The sequence below is a fragment of the Protopterus annectens genome, chromosome 12.part0 (genome assembly GCF_019279795.1).
Source record: "Protopterus annectens isolate FY-2018-M chromosome 12.part0, PAN1.0, whole genome shotgun sequence".
NCBI lineage: Eukaryota > Metazoa > Chordata > Ceratodontiformes > Protopteridae > Protopterus > Protopterus annectens.
In genome coordinates, this window is record NC_056746.1 from 834313877 (window position 1) to 834332850 (window position 18974).

The 18974-nt window shown below is 45.6% G+C and overlaps 1 protein-coding gene across 1 annotated transcript in view; it reads left to right on the top strand.

Annotated features, from left to right (window-relative positions):
• ZBTB46 (zinc finger and BTB domain containing 46) overlaps positions 1-18974 on the top strand; it is a gene marked incomplete in the record, with an annotated part of 462779 nt that overhangs the window by 170742 nt on the left and 273063 nt on the right. Inside the window, 1 exon segment of the mRNA XM_044089877.1 lies at positions 14972-15247. Within this exon segment, the coding sequence (XP_043945812.1) occupies positions 14972-15247 (276 nt within the window).

Genomic DNA, 18974 nt, shown 5'->3' on the forward strand with positions numbered 1-18974 from the left:
TGCCCTGGAAGGGGGAAACCAAAAAAAAAAGTATTACATTACAAATCTGAACACTAAACAAATTCCTGAGGTCTAATGGCTTACCAGCAAGCAGAGTGTAATTGCTGAAGAGCACTTGTGTCCTGGTGGGAGAACTAGAAATTTCAAGATGGCTCCATGCTCAGCAGGATTCTAATATAGACTTTGTACTGTGGCAGGGAGATAGCACAAGGGGTGTAAACCAGGTGGAATGCAAAGAAACCAGAGAGGCACTCAGTGGAAATCAGTGATGGCCTCTGAGGGGGTAAGTAATAATTCAAACTACCTGTAAAGTGAAGGAGAGAAGAGACAGCAAAGTTTATTAAGGTTGAGTGTGTGTCTTCACATTGACTTGCTGATTAGTAACCAGTTTGTGCACAGATTAGAGTAGGGAGATGCATTCGCAATGAAGGGGAATATATAGAGTTGCAAATAAACAGGTGGGCCTCAAAGTGATACAAACTAAGGCAGAAAGCACTGAGAGGGCTGCTTGATGGTTAATTTAGTCACAGGGATGTGAATTAAATGTATACTGTCTACTGGACAGTTAGGATTACTGTACTAGTGGGGGGAGGGACACATGGCTACAACAGTCAGTTTTATTAGCAAGCTAAGAACTACTAAGAAATACTGCTAATGTAATAGCTTCACTCTCATAAAACATACAAGTAGAATGTCTGGGTGGACTGACCCTGCTCTTGAGGCTCAAAATGTATATCCTTGTTTAGTTTGCAGTACTTATTCCTTCTTGTACTGTATGGGTGGAGTGGTAGCCGCAGACTGCAGATTTGCTCGAGTGTGCTCGGCAAGCAGAATGTAATTGCTGAAGAGCACTTGTGTCCTGGTGGGAGACTAGAAATTTAAAGAAATATATCTATATATATATATATATATATATATATATATATATATATATATATCTAGATATAGATATATATATATATATATATATATATATATATATATATATATATATATATATATATATATATATATACATAGATATATATATATATGAAATTGTATAGAAATTGGGGTTGAATAGTCCTGCTTTCATGCACACTTGTCTCCTTGACATTCCATTTGAGAGTACTTTTGATGAAGAATCTTTTCTGTTTAACCAACTGTGTGTCATGTGCTTGCCTCTCGTCTCCTGGTGACAATTTAGTCCTGTGATCCATGCTAAATTTATTTTAACATCATGGTGAAAGCCTGATGTCAATGCTTACAAAAAAAAGTCATGTTCTCTTGTATGCTGTTGAGTCCCCCCCCCCCCCCCTGCTTAGTGTCCGTAAGGTGAAATACTTGTGGATAGTCGAGACACAAGCCTTCCTACAATGCAATTAGGCTGACTCACCATCCACATAAAACTAAGTTTTTATAAGTTACCCCATGTTTCAAGTTATTCATTGTGTACAGGTTTGTTAGGACTGCCTGACAGAAGTACAGGAAGGTCCGTTTCTGAAGTATGCACCACACACTGCTCCATTTAATGTAGTATTTGGACCTTTTTACTGAATTGACTGACTTGTCATTTGCCCAGTCTCATCTTTAAGCATTTTGAATTGGTCTGATGACTCTGGCTGATATAGAAATGAGGGGCAGCAGTATATACACTGAAGGAGGTGAAGACTTGGACTACTGAGTATAGTTATTTTAGATGTCCTTCTATTCTCATGTTGTAGTATTCTCACTGTGGGATCCTCTGCCTCAGGTGACCCGAACGTCCAGCTCCTATCCAAAAGCTTAAGCCTGGTTGCTGTCTGGTGCGTCACAGGGCCATAAACCGTGGGCCTTAAATGTGATGTCTGCATGCACAGACCTCAAAACTTCTTTGCCGCAGTTGAACGTCAGCTTGCTTGCTTCACACCCTGCTTCAGAAGAATTCAGTTAAGTGCCCCGTTGGGGATTTTTCTCGTTATTTTTCTCAGAAGAATTCAGTTAAGTGCCCCGTTGGGGATTTTTCTCGTTATTTTTCTCAGGCTTAGGTTGCTGTTGCTCAGTTATATAGCAGATGTCATCTAGAAAGGGGAAATGTAAGTGCGACTGCCAGATTCCGCACAAAGATTCCCATGAGCTTTGTCTGTTTTGCTTAGGCCAATCCCACAACCATATGACCTGTAGCATTTGTCAATTCATCCCAGAAACCCTACATAGTCAGCTGGCAGCACTGAAACTATTCGTGGAAAACCAATGATTAAAAGCGTCTAGCCCTAGGCATGGACCCAGAATCGGCCATTGAGGTGACACCTCCTAAAAAGGCCAAGGTTTACTGCCGTTGCCCCTCCGGATGTCTTGCCATCTACTGGTCTAGGGGCTGAGGGATGTCCGGATGAACTGGCGACTTCGGGTACCTTGTTGGAAGTCACCCGAGAATCTCCAGTCAGCACGACCATGGAGGCTACTTCAGCTTTGGCTGATGTCGAGGGGGAACCGGGCTTCACCGGACAGCCGCCTACAGTGCCAGAACAGGGCTCCTCTCCCACAGGCCAGGCGCCCGATACTAGGCCTGCTCCTTTGCAAACAGTCACTAAGACTACTACTCTTAAGAGGAAGCAAAAAACCAAACATTTATCCACCTCAACTGAAGACCATCCAAACTGGCAGACTTTTTCCCAGTCTTTGTTACAGGCCTTTATGGCCATCAGGCCCACAGCTTCACTTGCTGCAGCCGTACTTACTCTCAGCTCTAGGCCAACTTCAGCTACTTCCATTCCCCCTATCTCCTCTGATGAATCTTTGACATACACCTCACAGCTAGCTTCTCTCCTGTAGTACTAGAGTATTCCTTGGAAGAAGACTCCCCACCTGAAGATATTCTCTTTGGGGAAGCTATCTCCAAAATGATTGAGTATTTCAAATGCGATGCTACTCAGATGACTGAGGTAGAAAAGAGGTACTTTGAATTGCTACAGATGGAGTCTCCCTCTCACTCTGCTATTCCTACTGTGATTCCAGCTTACCTGGATGCATTTGCCTCAGCCTCCAAGACCCCTGAATTAAAGCCCCCAGCCCACAAAAGACCCAAGAGGTTTTAGCAAGTCCATGATGACCACAAGTACCTCATTAAGCCACCTATGGCAGACCCTATAGTCATTGCAGTGGCTCCAGATACAGTCCTGGCAAATCCCCTCCTCCTCCCTTCTGCCATCTGACAAGGACAGTAAGGTCATGGACAGACGGGGGAAAAAAAGATTTATGCTTCTTCCACCCTTGCCTTTAGGGTGATCAATTATCAGACTCACTTGGGTAGATATGACTTAGACTTGGTCTCCCAGGCAACTACATTGCTTTCTTCCTTGCCTGACTCGCTTACCAAACCCCAGGTTGCATCTAAGCTATCCTGAGCAGCACAAGTTGCCAGACGTTCTATAAAGTGCAGCTATGATGCTTCAGCCAGATCTACTACCTCAGCCTCTGTACTGCACAGATATTCCTGGCTCAGACTACAGTCACTCCGTAATGATTTTAAAAACAAAATCTTGGATGCATCCCTAGACAGTAAATTCCTGTTTGGCAAGCAGTCTGCTGAACTGTTCAGAAGCCTCCAGGAAAAAAGCAAAGAACTTCAGGACCTCAAACATTTATTGGTCTCACCTGTTCCAAAGTTTTATAAAAAGAATTACCCAGCTAAGCCCACCTTTGTCAGGAGGGGTCCCTGCCCCATCCTTCTCTTCCACAAAACACAGGAGATGGACTAGAAAAACTGTCCATCCCCAGCACTTGCCTCTTCACAACCCACTCTCGGCAGCCCTTTCCAGATAGAAACAACAATGCTTGACTTGCCTAAACCACCTACCCCTCTCTCTCGCTGTCTACCCATTTGGCAAGTTGTCATCACCTCAGACCGCTGGGGTCTCATCAGTAGTGAAATAATGGTACTTTATCACCTGGCAGGAAACAAAACTATACCACAAGGCGTACCTTTCCTTTCCAAAAAACAGCTCCATGTAATCCCCCTTATCGTCCAAGATCTGCTTTCACATGGGACCATAAAAAGGGTCCCCACAGGTCGAGAAGGTCGGGGGTTCTACTCCAGGCTTTTCCTTGTACCGAGAAAGGATGGCCCTTGGAGGCCTGTTCTGGACCTGTCCTTGCTAAACCCTTTCCTACAGGTCCCCTCCTTCCACATGTTATCCCTTTGAACCCTTCTTCCACTACTGCCACCCAGGTCATTCATGGCCATTTTGGACCTGAAGGAGGCATACCTCCATATCCCCATCCACCCAGACTACAGAGGTTTTTTACGCTTTGCTGTACTATTCTTCACACTTTCAATTTACTGCCTTGTGCTTTGGTTTATCTACTGCACCAAGGGTCATCACAAAGTGTCTTGCCCCAGCAGTAGCCTATTGACGAACAAAAGGCATACAAATTAACCATTACGTGAACGTTCTTATTCTAGCAGAAGAGGAAAGTACTCTCAGGACCCACTTAAAATTCACTATGTCCCTGCTTCAGAGTCTGGGGTTCACTCTCAATCTGACAAGGTTCTCCCTCACCCCAACCCAAGACCAAACCTTCTTGGCTGCAGGATAAGGACAGACCTGATGAAGGCCTTCCTTCCTCATGACAAAGTCTGCTCCCTAAACAGCTTCTTCCAGGAGCTACTTCTGCTCAACCACATTTCTGCCAGGCAGTTCCTCCCATCTTCTAGGCCTCATGGCAGCTACTCTTCCAATGCTGCCCCTAGCCAGGCTGCACATGAGGAAGTTCCAGTGGTACTTGAAAAATGTCTGGTCACAGCACAATCACCCTTTGAAATTTCAGGTGCCCTTCCTACCCTGCCTAAAGACAGAGTTGAGTTTGTGGATCCAACAAGTAAACCGGAATCCAGGTTTACCTTTGCAACCCACCAAACCAGTGCAATTTATGCACACAAATGCCTCAGAACTTGGGGGGGGGGGGGGCACTATGAACAGTCTCAGTGCAGGCTCAATGAGAGCCCTCCCTGCAGAAAAGCATATCAGCATGAGGGAAATGACTGCTCTCCTAGCCCTACAGACCTTCCTTTCTCTAATTCAGGCAGGCCCCCTCCAAATCTTCAGACAACACAACTGTGGTGTGATACATGGGGGGACCAGAACTATTCACTCTGCAGGGTTGCAGTACAGGCATGGGAGTTAGCCACCCAGTACAATCATACTGCAGGCAGTCTACATTCCATCTCAAGACAACCATCAGGCGGATGCCGTCAGCAGATCCTTCTCTCTCACTATCGTGTGGATGTTAGAGATGTGCTCTTAGACATTGTCCACCACTGGCACCATGGATCTGTTTGCCTCCCCTCACAACAGACAACTTTGGATGTTCTGCTGCAGGACCCCCTCTCCACTAGCGTGGGGAGTGGATGCCTTTTTGATTTCTTGCAAGGGACTGTTCCTTTATGCCTTTCCCCTTCCCACTCATTCAGAAAGTCTTACTGAAAGTCCAGAAGGGCAAGCCAGAAATCTTGCTGGTGACCCCCTATTGGCCAAGGCAGCATTGGTTCTCCCTTCTCTCTTGCCAAGGGCAATCACCGCAAGTTGCCTCACAAGGTGAACTTGCTTACACAGCAGAAGGGATCACTCATTTATCCCCACTTGGAAACTCTCAGCCTAAACCGGTGGGTGATAATCTCCTAATCTTTCAGACACATGTATTCAGAGGACGTGCTATCCATTCTGCAGGAGGCCAGGAAACCCACCATCAGGAGTGCCTCCATTTCAGAATGGAAAAAGTTCTCCAGTTGGTGTTTTCAAAGGCAACGAAACCCCTTCCAAGCAGATGGCCCCTAGTTCTAGCCTGTGTGCATGAGCTTCTAAAATCAAAACTTTCATACTCTTCAGTAAAAGTTCACTTAACTGACATTTCAGCCTGCTTACCTATGGACCCACCCCTTCTTTACAAGTGAAAGTCAAACTGTTCCTGAAGGGGGTACTCCACTTCCCCCTCCTTGGGATATGAACTACGTATTAGAGAAACTCACCACTGCCCCCTTTGAACCAGCAGCCTGTGCCTGTCTGCAGATGGTACCTGGAAGACTGTCGTATTAGTAGCCCTTATTTCAGTTAGGAGTGTCTCTGAGCTGCAAGCAGTCATGGCATCTCCACCCTACACTATCTTCCACAAAGACAGGGTAACCCTGCTCACCAATCCTTCCTTCATGCCCAAAGTGGTCAATAAACTGACCCTCAACCAGTCTATTTATCTACTCACCTTCTTCCTTTCACCTCAAAATGAAAGCGAGTGCTCCACTCCCTTGATGTCCACAGGCAACTAAAATTTTATCTGGAGAAGACCAAGAGCATTAGAACGTCGAATCAGCTCTTTGTATTTTTCCAGCCCTGGGGAAAACTGTCTCCAGACAGACAACATCTTCTTGGATACGAAAAACTATTATCTTCTGTTACTCTTTCCATGGCAAAGAAATTTAATTAGAAATGTTAGTGCATTCTGCTAGAGCAATGACCTCTTCAGGAGCCTTCCTCAAAGGGCTGGATACAGTTACCATACTAGAGGCAGCCACATGGTCCTCTGTACATACCATCGTCAAACATTATAACTTGGATAATATCTCCAGAGCCAGAGAAGGATTTGCAAGGGCCATCCTCCATGGTTTCCTGCAGACCACTACCTCTTCCTCCACCCTTTCTTCTTCTTGAGCTGTGGTACTCTCCCACAGTGAAAATACTGCAACATGAGAATAGAAGGACATAGATTAGTTGTGTAAAATCTTAACCATAGATGTCCTTCTCTTCCATGTTGCAGTATTCCTGCCCCCCATCCCCTTCATGACATTTTCCATCTGGATAGCATAATTCCTGATGTTCTTCGTTTCACTGTTGCAGTCATCACACTTGAGTTGTCTGTCTGCAGGTAGCCCTCAGTCGGCCCGAATACCCGAGTCTTGGGATTTCTGCATCGGATGCTGTCGCCTATTAGGTTCATAGGTAGGTACTAGGCTATCTGCCCAAGGGCATTTATAAACCTAGCCAAAGTGTCTGCTTTCGCTGCCCCATTGATTAATTAACAGATCCTCTGTCAAGCAGAGCCAATTAAGTGATCCCAGGGGTGTATTTTCTGTTACCCATCCACTCGTCAAGGTTTCTCTCGAGTGTTAGTGAGGGGCACTGCCTGATGTAATTTGGAATTTTGTTCCAAAGCATGGGAAGTCTCTGTGATAGGAATCTATCCCTCCAGCATGTTCCATTTATTGTTGTGGCGAGATTTAGCTCACTAGAGCGCGTGGTCACAGTGTATTGGATTTCTTTAGGTGGAGCATGTCCATCAATTCCAAGTTGGACATGGCTTTGTTATGCCACTGAGTACAGCCAGAGTTTTTTCAGTCGGGTTGCATAGGACATATGTTTGAGGCCAGTAATCCTCTTGGTGAGGTACTTTTGTGGTCTTTCCAGCTGTTGGAAGCCTCTTGTGAGGTACATCCCAAATGGGGCATTGTACTCTATGATGGGTCTGAGTGACGAGCAGAGGGGCATTATAACCTCTCTATTTCTAGATGCGAACCCTTTAGTAATTAGGTGGACCACATAGAAGGATTTCCTAACTACTTTGGCAATATGATTGTCAAAGGAGCAATTACTATCTACTGGGCTCCCCAGATCTCTTATTACCTCTTCTGTATTGGGGGCTGCCACCTATGTGGTAATTCGTGGATGTTTTGTTTTTCCCAAGTGGGATGATTTTTTGGCATTTAGCTTGAGGCCAAGGCTTTGACACCAGGTGTCCGTCTCAGTAAGGCCCTTTTGGAGGATGTCCGTGTCAGCCAGAGAATTATGGCTCCCAGTTTGCAGTCATCTGCGAACTTGGTTAGCCATAGTCCTGTGTTTGCCTGTACTTCTGAGAAGTATATGCCGAACAGTAGGGGTCCCAGGACCGAGCCTTGCGGGACACCAGTTGTTGACTGGGTTTAGAGTCGGACCTGGAGCCCACTATTCTTACCGTGTGAGTTCTGTCTGTAAGCCAGCTGACAGCCCATTTCATGACACAGGGGTTTGTGTTCAGGCTGGTGAGTTTTTCTGTAACACCCAAGTGGGCAATGGTGTCAAAAGCCTTGGGCAAGGTAGGCTGTGTGAACCACCTTTCCCTCGTCTATGGCCTTGGTGACTGTATTGAAGAAATTAACCTGGTTTAGTAGGCATGATCTGCCCTTGAAGCCGAACTGGGTCGGGTCAAGTGTTTGGAGGTTCCCAATGTCTGTTAATGAGTTCTGTGATGATGCGCTCTATAGCCTTGCAGACCAGGCTTTGTGGTTATCTTTTGAATCCTTGGCTATTTTTCTTTTGAAGTTAGCCTTGGATGATTTCATGAGGGACCTTAGTTTCTTGCTGATACTGATCAGGGATGTCTTTCCTTCATGGGATTTGCTTTTTTTCTGAACTAGTTTCCTCCTTTAGCTTGTTTATTGCAGGGGTCCACCAGACTGGTTTCCTTCTCTTAGAGGAGTGAGTCTTGGTTTTGCTAGGGATGGCACGATCCATGCATCCTTATAGGTGCTCATAGAGTGCATTTGTAAAGGTTTCTGCATCTTGGGCAGCATTATCCTTCAGCGTGGGGGCTGTGAAACTTACCACTATTAAGTAAGGTGAAGTTTGCTTTAGAAAAGTTATTTACTGCGGTTTCCTTAGTTGGGGTTGGTGGTGGGGTGTGGACATCCAGAGTGATTAGGTTATGGTCTGATCTAACCAGTGACTGGTTGACCTCCGGTGTGGAACACCTGTTGCCCATGTTGGTGATGACCCGTTCCAACATGTTTTCACCTCTGGTAGGGGAGTTTACCAGCTGATCCAGGGCATTTGAGTTGATGAATTCCAGGAAGCACTGGGCCTGGGAATTTGTACTCTAGTAGTTTTCCCAGTGAATGGTAGGGTATTTGAAATCCTCGAATATCAGGGTGTTCGGTAGGACCTTCATGTTTCCCAGTGTCTCCAGAAAGGTGGAGAGTGGTGGTCCTGGATCATGGAGGGTGATCTGTAGCAGGCCACAATTTGCATTGCAGATTTGCCCGATGTTAGTTGCACATGGATGATCTCAGAGGTGGTATGCTGCGCCACTAACCTGGAGGTGTAGGTATCCTTGATGAATATGGATGCACCCCCTCCTTTTGTGTTTCGGTCAGTGTTCTGTGGCCGAAACGTGTGGTATGAGTTGTAGTCCAGTAGTGCTGGTGTGCTCTCTAGAGCCTTGAACCAGGTTTCAGTTACTGCACAGATTTGACATTTAAACTCCTGACGTTGAGTCGCATAACCCTCTTTTTAATTGTGCTGTTTACAGAGGTGGGTTTGACTTTTAAGCCTTGCCTAAAAAAGGCTCTATGGGGGCAGCAAGAGCCTTGGCCAGTATTCAAAAGCCTAGGGGTGACTGTTGCAAGCCGTCTCTTGCGAAGCAACGGGGCTTGTCGAGCATGTCGTCCCAGGCTGACAGACACTGGATCCCCTTTGAATGACACCAGAAGCTTAGCCAATTGTTGAAATTGATCATTTTTTTTCTTTTTACTGAGGTATCATTGTTAATGAGGGCAGGATGCTACTCAGGGTCAGGGTCATACCAGCCTGGGCTGCATGATCAGAGAGCTCTTCCATGTCTCTTTTCATGTAGTCCAGGGAGGTACATCTCAGGTCATTCACACCGACATGATCTTCCATGACGTCAGGTCATCAGGGGTATAAAAAATGCAGCAGACGCAATTACATCAGCTTTTCTTGCCATGAGGGAGCCTGAAGCAGAAGCAGTTCGCAAGTGCCAGTTGAGCGCTACCTGAAATTTTTGTTTTTCGAGTTTCAAACCTGTAGTCTTCTAATGCTAAGTACCCCGTTGGGGATCCTTTTTTCTTGCTCTAACTGTTAACAGATGTCAGAAAAAGTTAATTGACTTGCCTGTGGAAAGCAAGTACCTCATAGAGATTTTCATTCTTACTGCGTCCCCTGTTTAGGCTCCTGATGCCCGCTTTTAAAGATTCGCAGGCCTCTACTGAGACCCATTCAGAGTCCGGTATGCCGCGAGATGCTTCTTCAACTATGGAACCTGCATATGTCTCTACCTTGGATGGGTCCGGAGCCACTGTGCAGGCACCTGGCTTCTGAGGGTGTATTCAGACCTTCCCATGTTTGTATAAAAGAAGACTATTCATTTTTGACTAAAACTACCAAATATCTCTGGCACAGAGTTCGCACTATGTCTAGGAAACAGACGACCAAAGTGCATTCATGAAGATTCAGATGCAGAGGATTCCATTCCCTCTGCCTCCCCTCTAGAGGACTTTTCTTTGTGTGAAACCTTGCATACCCTAAGAGAGCATTTCTGCTGGGAATGCCAGGACTATCCTCAGTGCAAAAAGATACTCAAGGGAATTTTTAGACTTGCCTCAGCACAGGCCTCTCTAGCTATACGCCCTGTCCTGGATATTGTAGATTCTTCATGGAATCATGTTTTACCCCTGATACTTTACCTCCAGCTCCTAGAAAGCCTGACTGGTACTACAGAGTACCTTGACTCAAATTTCTCTCTCAAAATCCTACTGTGGATCCAGAGACCATTTCCCAGGGACCCAAAGGTATTAAGGCTACTGCAGCCAAAAACCCTACCCCTTCGGACAGGGATTCTAGTGCTTTAGACAGGTGGGGTAAGAAGGTATATACCTCTGCAACTCTTGCCATCAGGGCTTTAAATTGCCAGTTTCACATGTTGAAGTACCAGCAGCATATGGAAATAATTAAAAAAAAAATGTTTGATTCCTGATTGTGCACAAAATAAAGATTTATAAGAGTCAATGCATTCTGCAAACCAAGTTGGTAAACATACTTTGCAGTGTGGTTTTGATGCCTTAGAAGCATCTTCCAGGGCTGCTGTCACTAGGTCTGTTCTGAAAAGGCATGCTCGGGTGAAGGAACAAATCTTGTCGGACCATGTCAAAGCAAAATTACTAGATGCTCCATTAAACCAAGAATGTTTGTTTGACACACAAGCAGAAGTTCTTAAAAATATGGAGGAAAAAGCTAAATCTATGCAAACTGTTACAATTTCTTACAGGTACAGCCACCTAAGATTCAGTAGGCATTGGCCTTCAAAAAACTGGTCCTTTCCCGTCCTCCTAGGCCTTCTCAGTCCAAACCCAGGGGCAACAGACCACAAAGACTACGGCCTCAGGGTATCCACAAATCTAAACAATGGAGTGCTCCCACCTCAAAAACAGGGAGGTAAGCCCCACCCTCTTATGGAAAAAGTTCACAGTGACTTGTTCTTCATCCTTCCCAGCCATGCCCAAGTACTTGAACTCCTAGGAGGAAAACTCGCCCTGCAAGCAAAAAACTGGCAATACATTACCCAGGACCGATGGGTCTTAAACATTGTACCAGGGATACAGATTCTACTTCCACTCACTGCCAACCCCAAGCGGATTGCTAGACCTTCCTCCATACCCTTGGGCAGAGGCCCACAAGCACATACTTTCTCTTCTTAGTACCAGGGCTATTCAGCCTGTTTCAACAGAGCAAAGGGGACAGGGTTTCTACTCCAGACTGTTTCTGGTGCCCAGAAGAGAACTCTTAGCGCCCTATTCTGGATCTGTCAATTCTCACCACCTTCGTGGTGGTACCAAAGTTCAAAATGCTTACACTCCCAACAGTTGCTTCCTATGCTAGCCAAGGACCTCCTGGCTGGTCACCCTAGATTTAATAGAAGCTTATCTGCACTTCCCCATAAGGGAATCTTGCAGGAAATTTCTACATTTCAGGGCAGGTTCTATGCACTATCAGTTCCCTGCACTTCCCTTTGGCTTATCTACTGCACCTAGGGTATTCCAGCCATTGCATACTGCAAGCAGAGAAACATTCAAATTTACCCATACTTGGACGATTACCTGATTCAGGCGGACAGTCAGGAATTGCTACTTCATCACCTGACATTTGTGAAGAGACTCCCCTAACTTCTCTGGGGTATACCATCAACAAAAATAAATCACATCTGGTACCCAGCCAAAAAATTTTATTCCTGGGAGCAAGCTTGAACACAACTTCCCAGATGGCATTCCTCACTCAAGAAAAGCAGGTTTATCTCACAAATTACTTCAAACTACTGGCCACCCAAACCCAGCTGTCTGCAAGAAAAATACTGCAAGCCCTAGGGTTCATGGCCTCATGCATTCTCCTAATTCCATTATGCAAGACTGCATATGAGAAAACCTTAGTGGTACGTAAAAAGTCTCTGGTGTCAACCTTCTCAGGACCTGGAAACAGTGATTCCCATCATTCCTTACCTATGGACAGAGCTTCTTTGGTGGGCAGAGGCCTGCTGCCACAACAAGGGACTGCCTTTCACTCAACTCCCCTGCCGCCCAAACCCTGACCAGACGCATCGGACTATGCATGAGGGGCTCACATGGCAGGCAGATGCATTCAAGGCAAATGGCGCCCATGGCAAATGTACCTGCACATCAGTCAAAAAGAAATGTTAGCTGTACAAAATGCACTGACAGTCTTCAAATACCTTATTCTTCCAGGACAACTGGTGATAAAGGCAGACACCACCACAGTTGTATGGTACATAAACAAGCAGGGGGGATCTCATTCCTACCCATTCTGCAGGTTAGCCATGACTCTGTGGAACACATCCTTGAGCAACCCAAGTGCACTTGCAAGCTCAATTCCTGCCAGGCAAACAAACTTCACTGGCAGACGACTTAAGCAGAAATCTAATGGACCCACACGAGTGGAAACTGGAACTCGACTCATTCAAGCTAATCTACAGGTGGGGGACACCAGAGGTGGACCTGTTTGCTTCCCCCCAAAACCATCAGTTGAGCAAATTTTACAACAGAACTCCCCACAGCCAAGCATGGAAAGTGGATGACCTATTCTTTACATGGGAAAAAACTCTCAATCTATGCCTTTCCCCCTCTGACCCTCCTCTCGAAAATACTACTTGGGGTCAAACAGGACAGGCCAAGGACAATCCTTAATGCACCAGACTGGCCACGCCAGCACTGGTACCCACTTTTACGCAGTCTGACAGTGCCATCCTGGCACCTGCATCAGACTCCCTCTCTGCTGTCCCAGCAGGAGGGCCAGATTTTGCATCCTCAGCTGCAAACCCTGAACCTAGCAGCCTGGCTTTATTCACTGAATACATCACCAGCAACCTTCAGCAAACAGGTGCTGGATGTCATCCTTGAGGCCAGAAGGCATAGTACTAGGAAATCCTATTCAGAAAAATGGAAAGATACTGTTCTTAGAGCCAGTCTCAGGGAAAGGACACAGCCGTGCCCTCCTTACCTCAAATCCTAGATTATCTAGCAGAGCTGCTCCACAAAAGGCCTATCCTCCTCTTCAGTTGAGATTCATGCCTCTGCCATTTCTGCTCATTACAATGCTGAGCCACCCCTCTTCTCTCACCCTCTGGTCAAACGGTTCCTGAGAGGAACTAACAGTTTAAGACCCTCGAGGAAAGCTCCCACTCCTGCCTGGGACCTCAACTTTGTACTAGAGAAGCTCACGCTTCTCCCTTTTGAGCCTGCTGCTACAGCAGAGGTAAAATTCCTCTCTTGGAAAACAGCCTTACTTCTAGCCATCACTTCAGCAAGAAGAGTGTCTTGAGTTACAGGCCCTTGAGGCTGTGTAACCCTTCATTATCTTCCATGCGGACAGGGTTTCCCTCGGGACTAACCCATCATTTATGCCCAAGGTGGTATCCAGTGTGGCTTTAAATCAATCCGTCCATTTACCAACCTTTTTTCCTAATTCTCAGAATAAAGGGGAAAGGATACTGCACTCCTTGGACGTGCACAGATAGCTTAGGTTCTACCTTGACAGGACTAAACCTTTCAGAAGATCTGACCAGCTGCTAGTCAGCTTTGCTACAGAGGCAGAGGGAAAGGCCATTTCATAGCAAACCATCTCCAAATGGATATTGCACTGCATCCATTTCTGCTACCAACACCATGGAAAACCTACCACACAGGGGATCAGAACCCATTCCACTAGGGCTACCTCAACTTCTACAGCATTTCTCAGGGGAGTCCCTGCCAGGGACATCTTGGAAGCTGCAACCTGGAGTTGTTCAGTACACACCTTCACCAAGCATTACCCCTTACCTATCTTTTCTAAATCCAGAGATGGATTTGCTACAGCAGTCTTACAAGGCCTGCTAGCCAGCCCTAACACTTCTTGACTGCCTCCACCCTTCCTCAACTTTGGGAATCAACCAAAGTGTGATGACTGTGACAGTGAAACACGAAGAACATAGTATAGTTGTGTACACTTAACATAAATGTAGATGTTAGAGTGTATTCACTGTTGCAGTCCTGGTTACCCTCCCTCCAGCCCCCTGACTTTTCTGTACTTTCTACCTATCCTCTTTTTTGGCCATGTCTTATGGCAGTGGTATTTACTTTTCATTGGAGGTGTTCCACACCATGTAATTGCTTCCTGTTTTGGGGGCTCCTGAAATCTGGGGCAAGAAAAACTGATGTAATGGCATCGGCTGAATTTGTTATACCCCTGACGACCTGACGTCATGGAAGAGGCGACAGCATTTGACACAGAAATCCTAAGACTCTGGTATTCGGGCCGACTGAGGGCTACCTGCAGGCAGATGACTGCAACAGTGAATACACTTGAACATCTACATTTATGGTAAGTGTACACAACTGTACTTTCTCCTTAGACTGTTGTCAGACTGGGTAGTCAACTCTCAGGTCTGTGCATGCAGTGTCACATTTAAGGCCCATGGTTTATGGCCTTGCGTGTGACATCCCACGCACCTGACAGCAACCAGGCTTGGACTTTTGCATTGGAGACAGATGTTCAGGTCGCCTGAGGCCGAGGATCCCACAGTGAGAATATTGCAACATGGAAGAGAAGGACATCTATGGTTATGGTAAGATTTTACATAACTTTTTCTGATGGGTAACTCATTTAAGCCGAGTAGGATCTGACACTGTTAACTCTTTAATCTCCAGGTGCTGATGTTATTGAACCCAGCAGTTCTGATAGCAGAGGAGGCAGATCTGATTTCTATATGAATCCTGATGAGACTCTAGTGGGAGAAACAGGTTATCTATCCCATTCACTCACATCAGAAAAAGATGACTTGCATCAGCAGGTATCGACTGTTGCCAATCTGCGGGCAGCCCTCATGAGCAAAAATAGTATACTGTCTCTCAAAGCTGACATGCTGAGTGAAGATGGTCCACTACTTTTCGAATATTTGCCGAAAGGAACACATTCATTGTCTTGTAAGTTTTTCTTTGGATCTTTTTAACTTTGCCATTTTCAAATGTTTGCAAGATGCTGAGACAGTTACGCTGTTACAGTGATGAAACTACAGAAGTTGAAAAAGTATTAAACTTTATTGCATTTGGTATGGAACAGATAGCCTGCAGTTTGCATTTTTTCTCATTTAAAGACATTTCACATCTGTTCATCTTAGTTGAGAACAGTCGTATTTGTATAGTGTTTGCAATATAATCATTTTTCCCTCAATGTTTCCTTCCTGTGTGGGAGCCCTAGAAGACTCTTAAGTCTTTGTTTTTTTTTTTCATTTTTCATCTAGTGTTTGAAGATGGATTACATTTGCTTGATGGCAAGTAACAGCCTATCTAGTTGTGAAGAAGCACTTAATTGCTTCAGGGAGCAGTTAGTCCTTGGTCTACTGCATGTTCCTTCTCTCCATCTGCCCTTTCTGTCCAGGTTGACCCCTTCATAGCTTCCCTACATGGTGTGCACGGGACCCCCACCCCTCAGCCCTCTAATCATAACTTTTCCTTTAATCCCACATATGTTTCTGATGGCTCTTCTGAACAACTTCCAGAAGCCTTATGTCCTTTTCTTTGTATACTCCCCAGAACAGCACATGGTTTGTAAATGTGTGGCCTGATCAGGGTCTGGTAGAGTGGAAACATTGCCGGTTTGTTTTTGGATTTTCCCCTGTGGATACAGCCCAACATTGTTTGCTACTGCCACTCACCTCTGTCTTCTTTTGGTGGTTTACCCCCTGCTGAGATCAGCACCCCTGGAAAGCTTTCCTGTTTTATTCGTAATAATTCTACTCCCCCAGCTTATACTTGATGCACTGAGGCCAATGCAAACCTGTTGTACTTCATCTGTCTGTGTTGAACCTCATTGGATACCTTTCCAAGTCTTTCCTTAGGCACTCCCTCTGTCTCTGTTGCTGCACTTCGATCCTGTTTTGTGGTCCATCAGACATCTAAAACACTCTGAAAAGTGTACTGGGCCTGGGACTTATCCTTGTGTCACTCCAGTAATCAACCATAACCTTGCTTGTTGGCACCCTCCAGCCATGTAGCAGTTAATTTTTTTTTTGGCTTTTGTCTTGCTCCAGCCCATCTAGATCTGAGTGTGTGCTTGAATTATTGATGGAGGAGTTAGGCAAGTCCAGGAAGTCAATATGTACTAGTACATGCTTATTGGGTTCATCTGTAACCCATTCTTAAAACTGGTTTAGGTTCAGCAGTGGCTGCTCCTTCTGGCCATGAAACCTATTGATGTTCATCGTGTTACACTGCTGCAGTCATTACACTTGGGTTATCCTGCCATCAGGTGCTTCCCCAGTCAGCCTGAGTTCCAAAGTCTTGGTCCGGCGTCTGTTGCTGTCGCCTCCGTCAGTGCGACGGGTATATAAGATTCAGCCGACGCCATTTTCTTCAGTCTTTCTTGCCGCGCGGTGCCCGAAGCAAAAGCAGTTTGCAAGTGCCAGTCGGCCGTCTCCTGAGATTTTCATTCCAAATACAGAACCGAAGTCATCTTCAAATCTAAGTACCCCATTGGGGAAACTTTTTCTTGCCTCACATCGATGTCAGTAAAAGTTAATAACTGTATTTCTTGTGGGAAGCAAATACCTCATAAGGATTTCCATTCCAATTGTATCCCATGCCTAGGCCCAGACCAAGACGTCACTGGTTGTCAGTTTTGTGCTAGGTTTAACAAGCGCACTATTAAACGTCGGTTTGATTTTGCCCAACATTATTTTGGTAGAAAATTCAATTATACCATGCCGTCAGAACTTCCAACGACCAGAATACACAAAAAACGCCAAGACAAGGATAGGCATCTGAGGCCCAAAACTGACTAAGCCTCTTCTAGGCCAGTTACCGGTTCTCTGGTTTTCAGCGAAGGCGGCCTTCGCAGGCCCTGACGACCGCTTCTGTAGAACCACAGGCTGCCTCTGACTCCCACGTGGAGATGGCTGGGCCTTCGGACACACAAGTTATTCAGTCTACCGAGACTAACCTTTCAGAGGGATCCGGAGTAGCTGAGCACCCCACAGCCTCAGAGGGCGTCTTCACACCTACTCAGTTAAGCATTAAACCCTCAGCTAAGTCTAAACCTCCTTTAAAATCAAAGAAACAAATACAGCATTCTCCAGGACAGGCCTCCATGCATAAGAAACAAATGCTCAAAATGGCCGAAGACCTAATCACTCTGATCAGAGGGTCCCACCCCCTCCTGATAAAAGGCCCAGACAGGATGCAGACTGACTCATCCGACCAGGTGTCCATCTCTTCTGATTCATCCTCAGACCTAGGATATTCTTTACCCCCTTATGAGGATTCTGATGCTGAGGAATCAATTTCATCAGCCTCACCGCCTGAGGACTACTCCTTTGGGGAAACCCTACATACCATGAGGGAGCATTTCCACTGGGAAGGCCCGGATTACCCAGAATCCAAGAAAAGGCTCAGAGACTTTCTTTTATTACCTCAACACAGACCCCCCTTGCTATTCCGCCAGTGTTTAGATATTGTGGATGATGTGTATACTGAATCCAGCTTAAATCCTGATTCCTTACCTCCAGCCCCTGTTAAACCTGACAGATACTACAGAGTCCCTGACTCACACAACTTTCTGTATAAAAGCCCTGTAGCTGACCCTGAAACTATTTCTCAGGGACCCAAAGGAGTTAAGGCCTCATCAGCCAATAATCCAGTTCCCTCTGACAGATTCCAGAGCATTAGACAGATGGGGAAAGAAAGTATATACGTCTGCAACTTTAGCAATGAGAGCCTTAAATTGCCAGTTTCACATGTTAAAATATCAGCAGTTTCTACTGTCTCAGTTAAAACAAAAAATGCTTCCAGAATCAGATCCTCATAATTTTAAAGATATGCAGGATTTATTGCATGCAGCTGAACAAGTGGGAAAGCATACTTTGCAATGTAATTTTGATTCTCTAGAGGCCTCCTGCAGAGCAGCAGTTACAGGCTCTGTCATTAGAAGACCTGCTTGGTTAAAAGAACATACGTTACCAGATCATGTTAAAGCAAAATTATTGGATGCACCTTTGCAGCAGGATGTGTTGTTTGGAGTTAAGGCAGAAGAGGTATTAAAGAAAATGGAGGATAAGGCAAAATCTGTGCAAACGGTGAAGGATTTCTTACAGGTTCAGCCTCCTAGATTTAGCAGAAACTGGCCAACTAAGAATTGGTCCTTTCCAATTAGACCTCAAAGGGGAAGATACAGACGTCCAAGAGGTAGAGGTCAAACACAAGGTCCTTACAGGCCTCGACAATGGGTTGCATCAGGCCAGAAAGAAGGGGAAGACGGGCCCCCAACTATATAAAAATCAGCTCCAATGACTTCCCACTACAGCTACCAAACAAATCTCTCTTGGCAGCCCCCTTGGGAGGAAAACTGGCACTCTTCTACCACAATTGGCAAATAATCATAGACAAATGGGTTCTCGACATTGTATTTCAAGGTTACAGGTTCCACTTTCACACTCTGCCAAGGTTAAAAGGAATGCCAAATCAGCCACCAAATCGATGGGTAGAGGCTCAAAAACAAATTACAGCACTCATGGATATGAGAGCTATTCAAAAGGTACCATCACAGGAGCAAGGACAAGGATTTTACTCAAGACTCTTTCTGGTACCCAGAAAGGACAAAGCCTGGAGGCCCATTCTGGATCTTTCATCTCTAAACCCTTACCTGGATGTTCCGAAA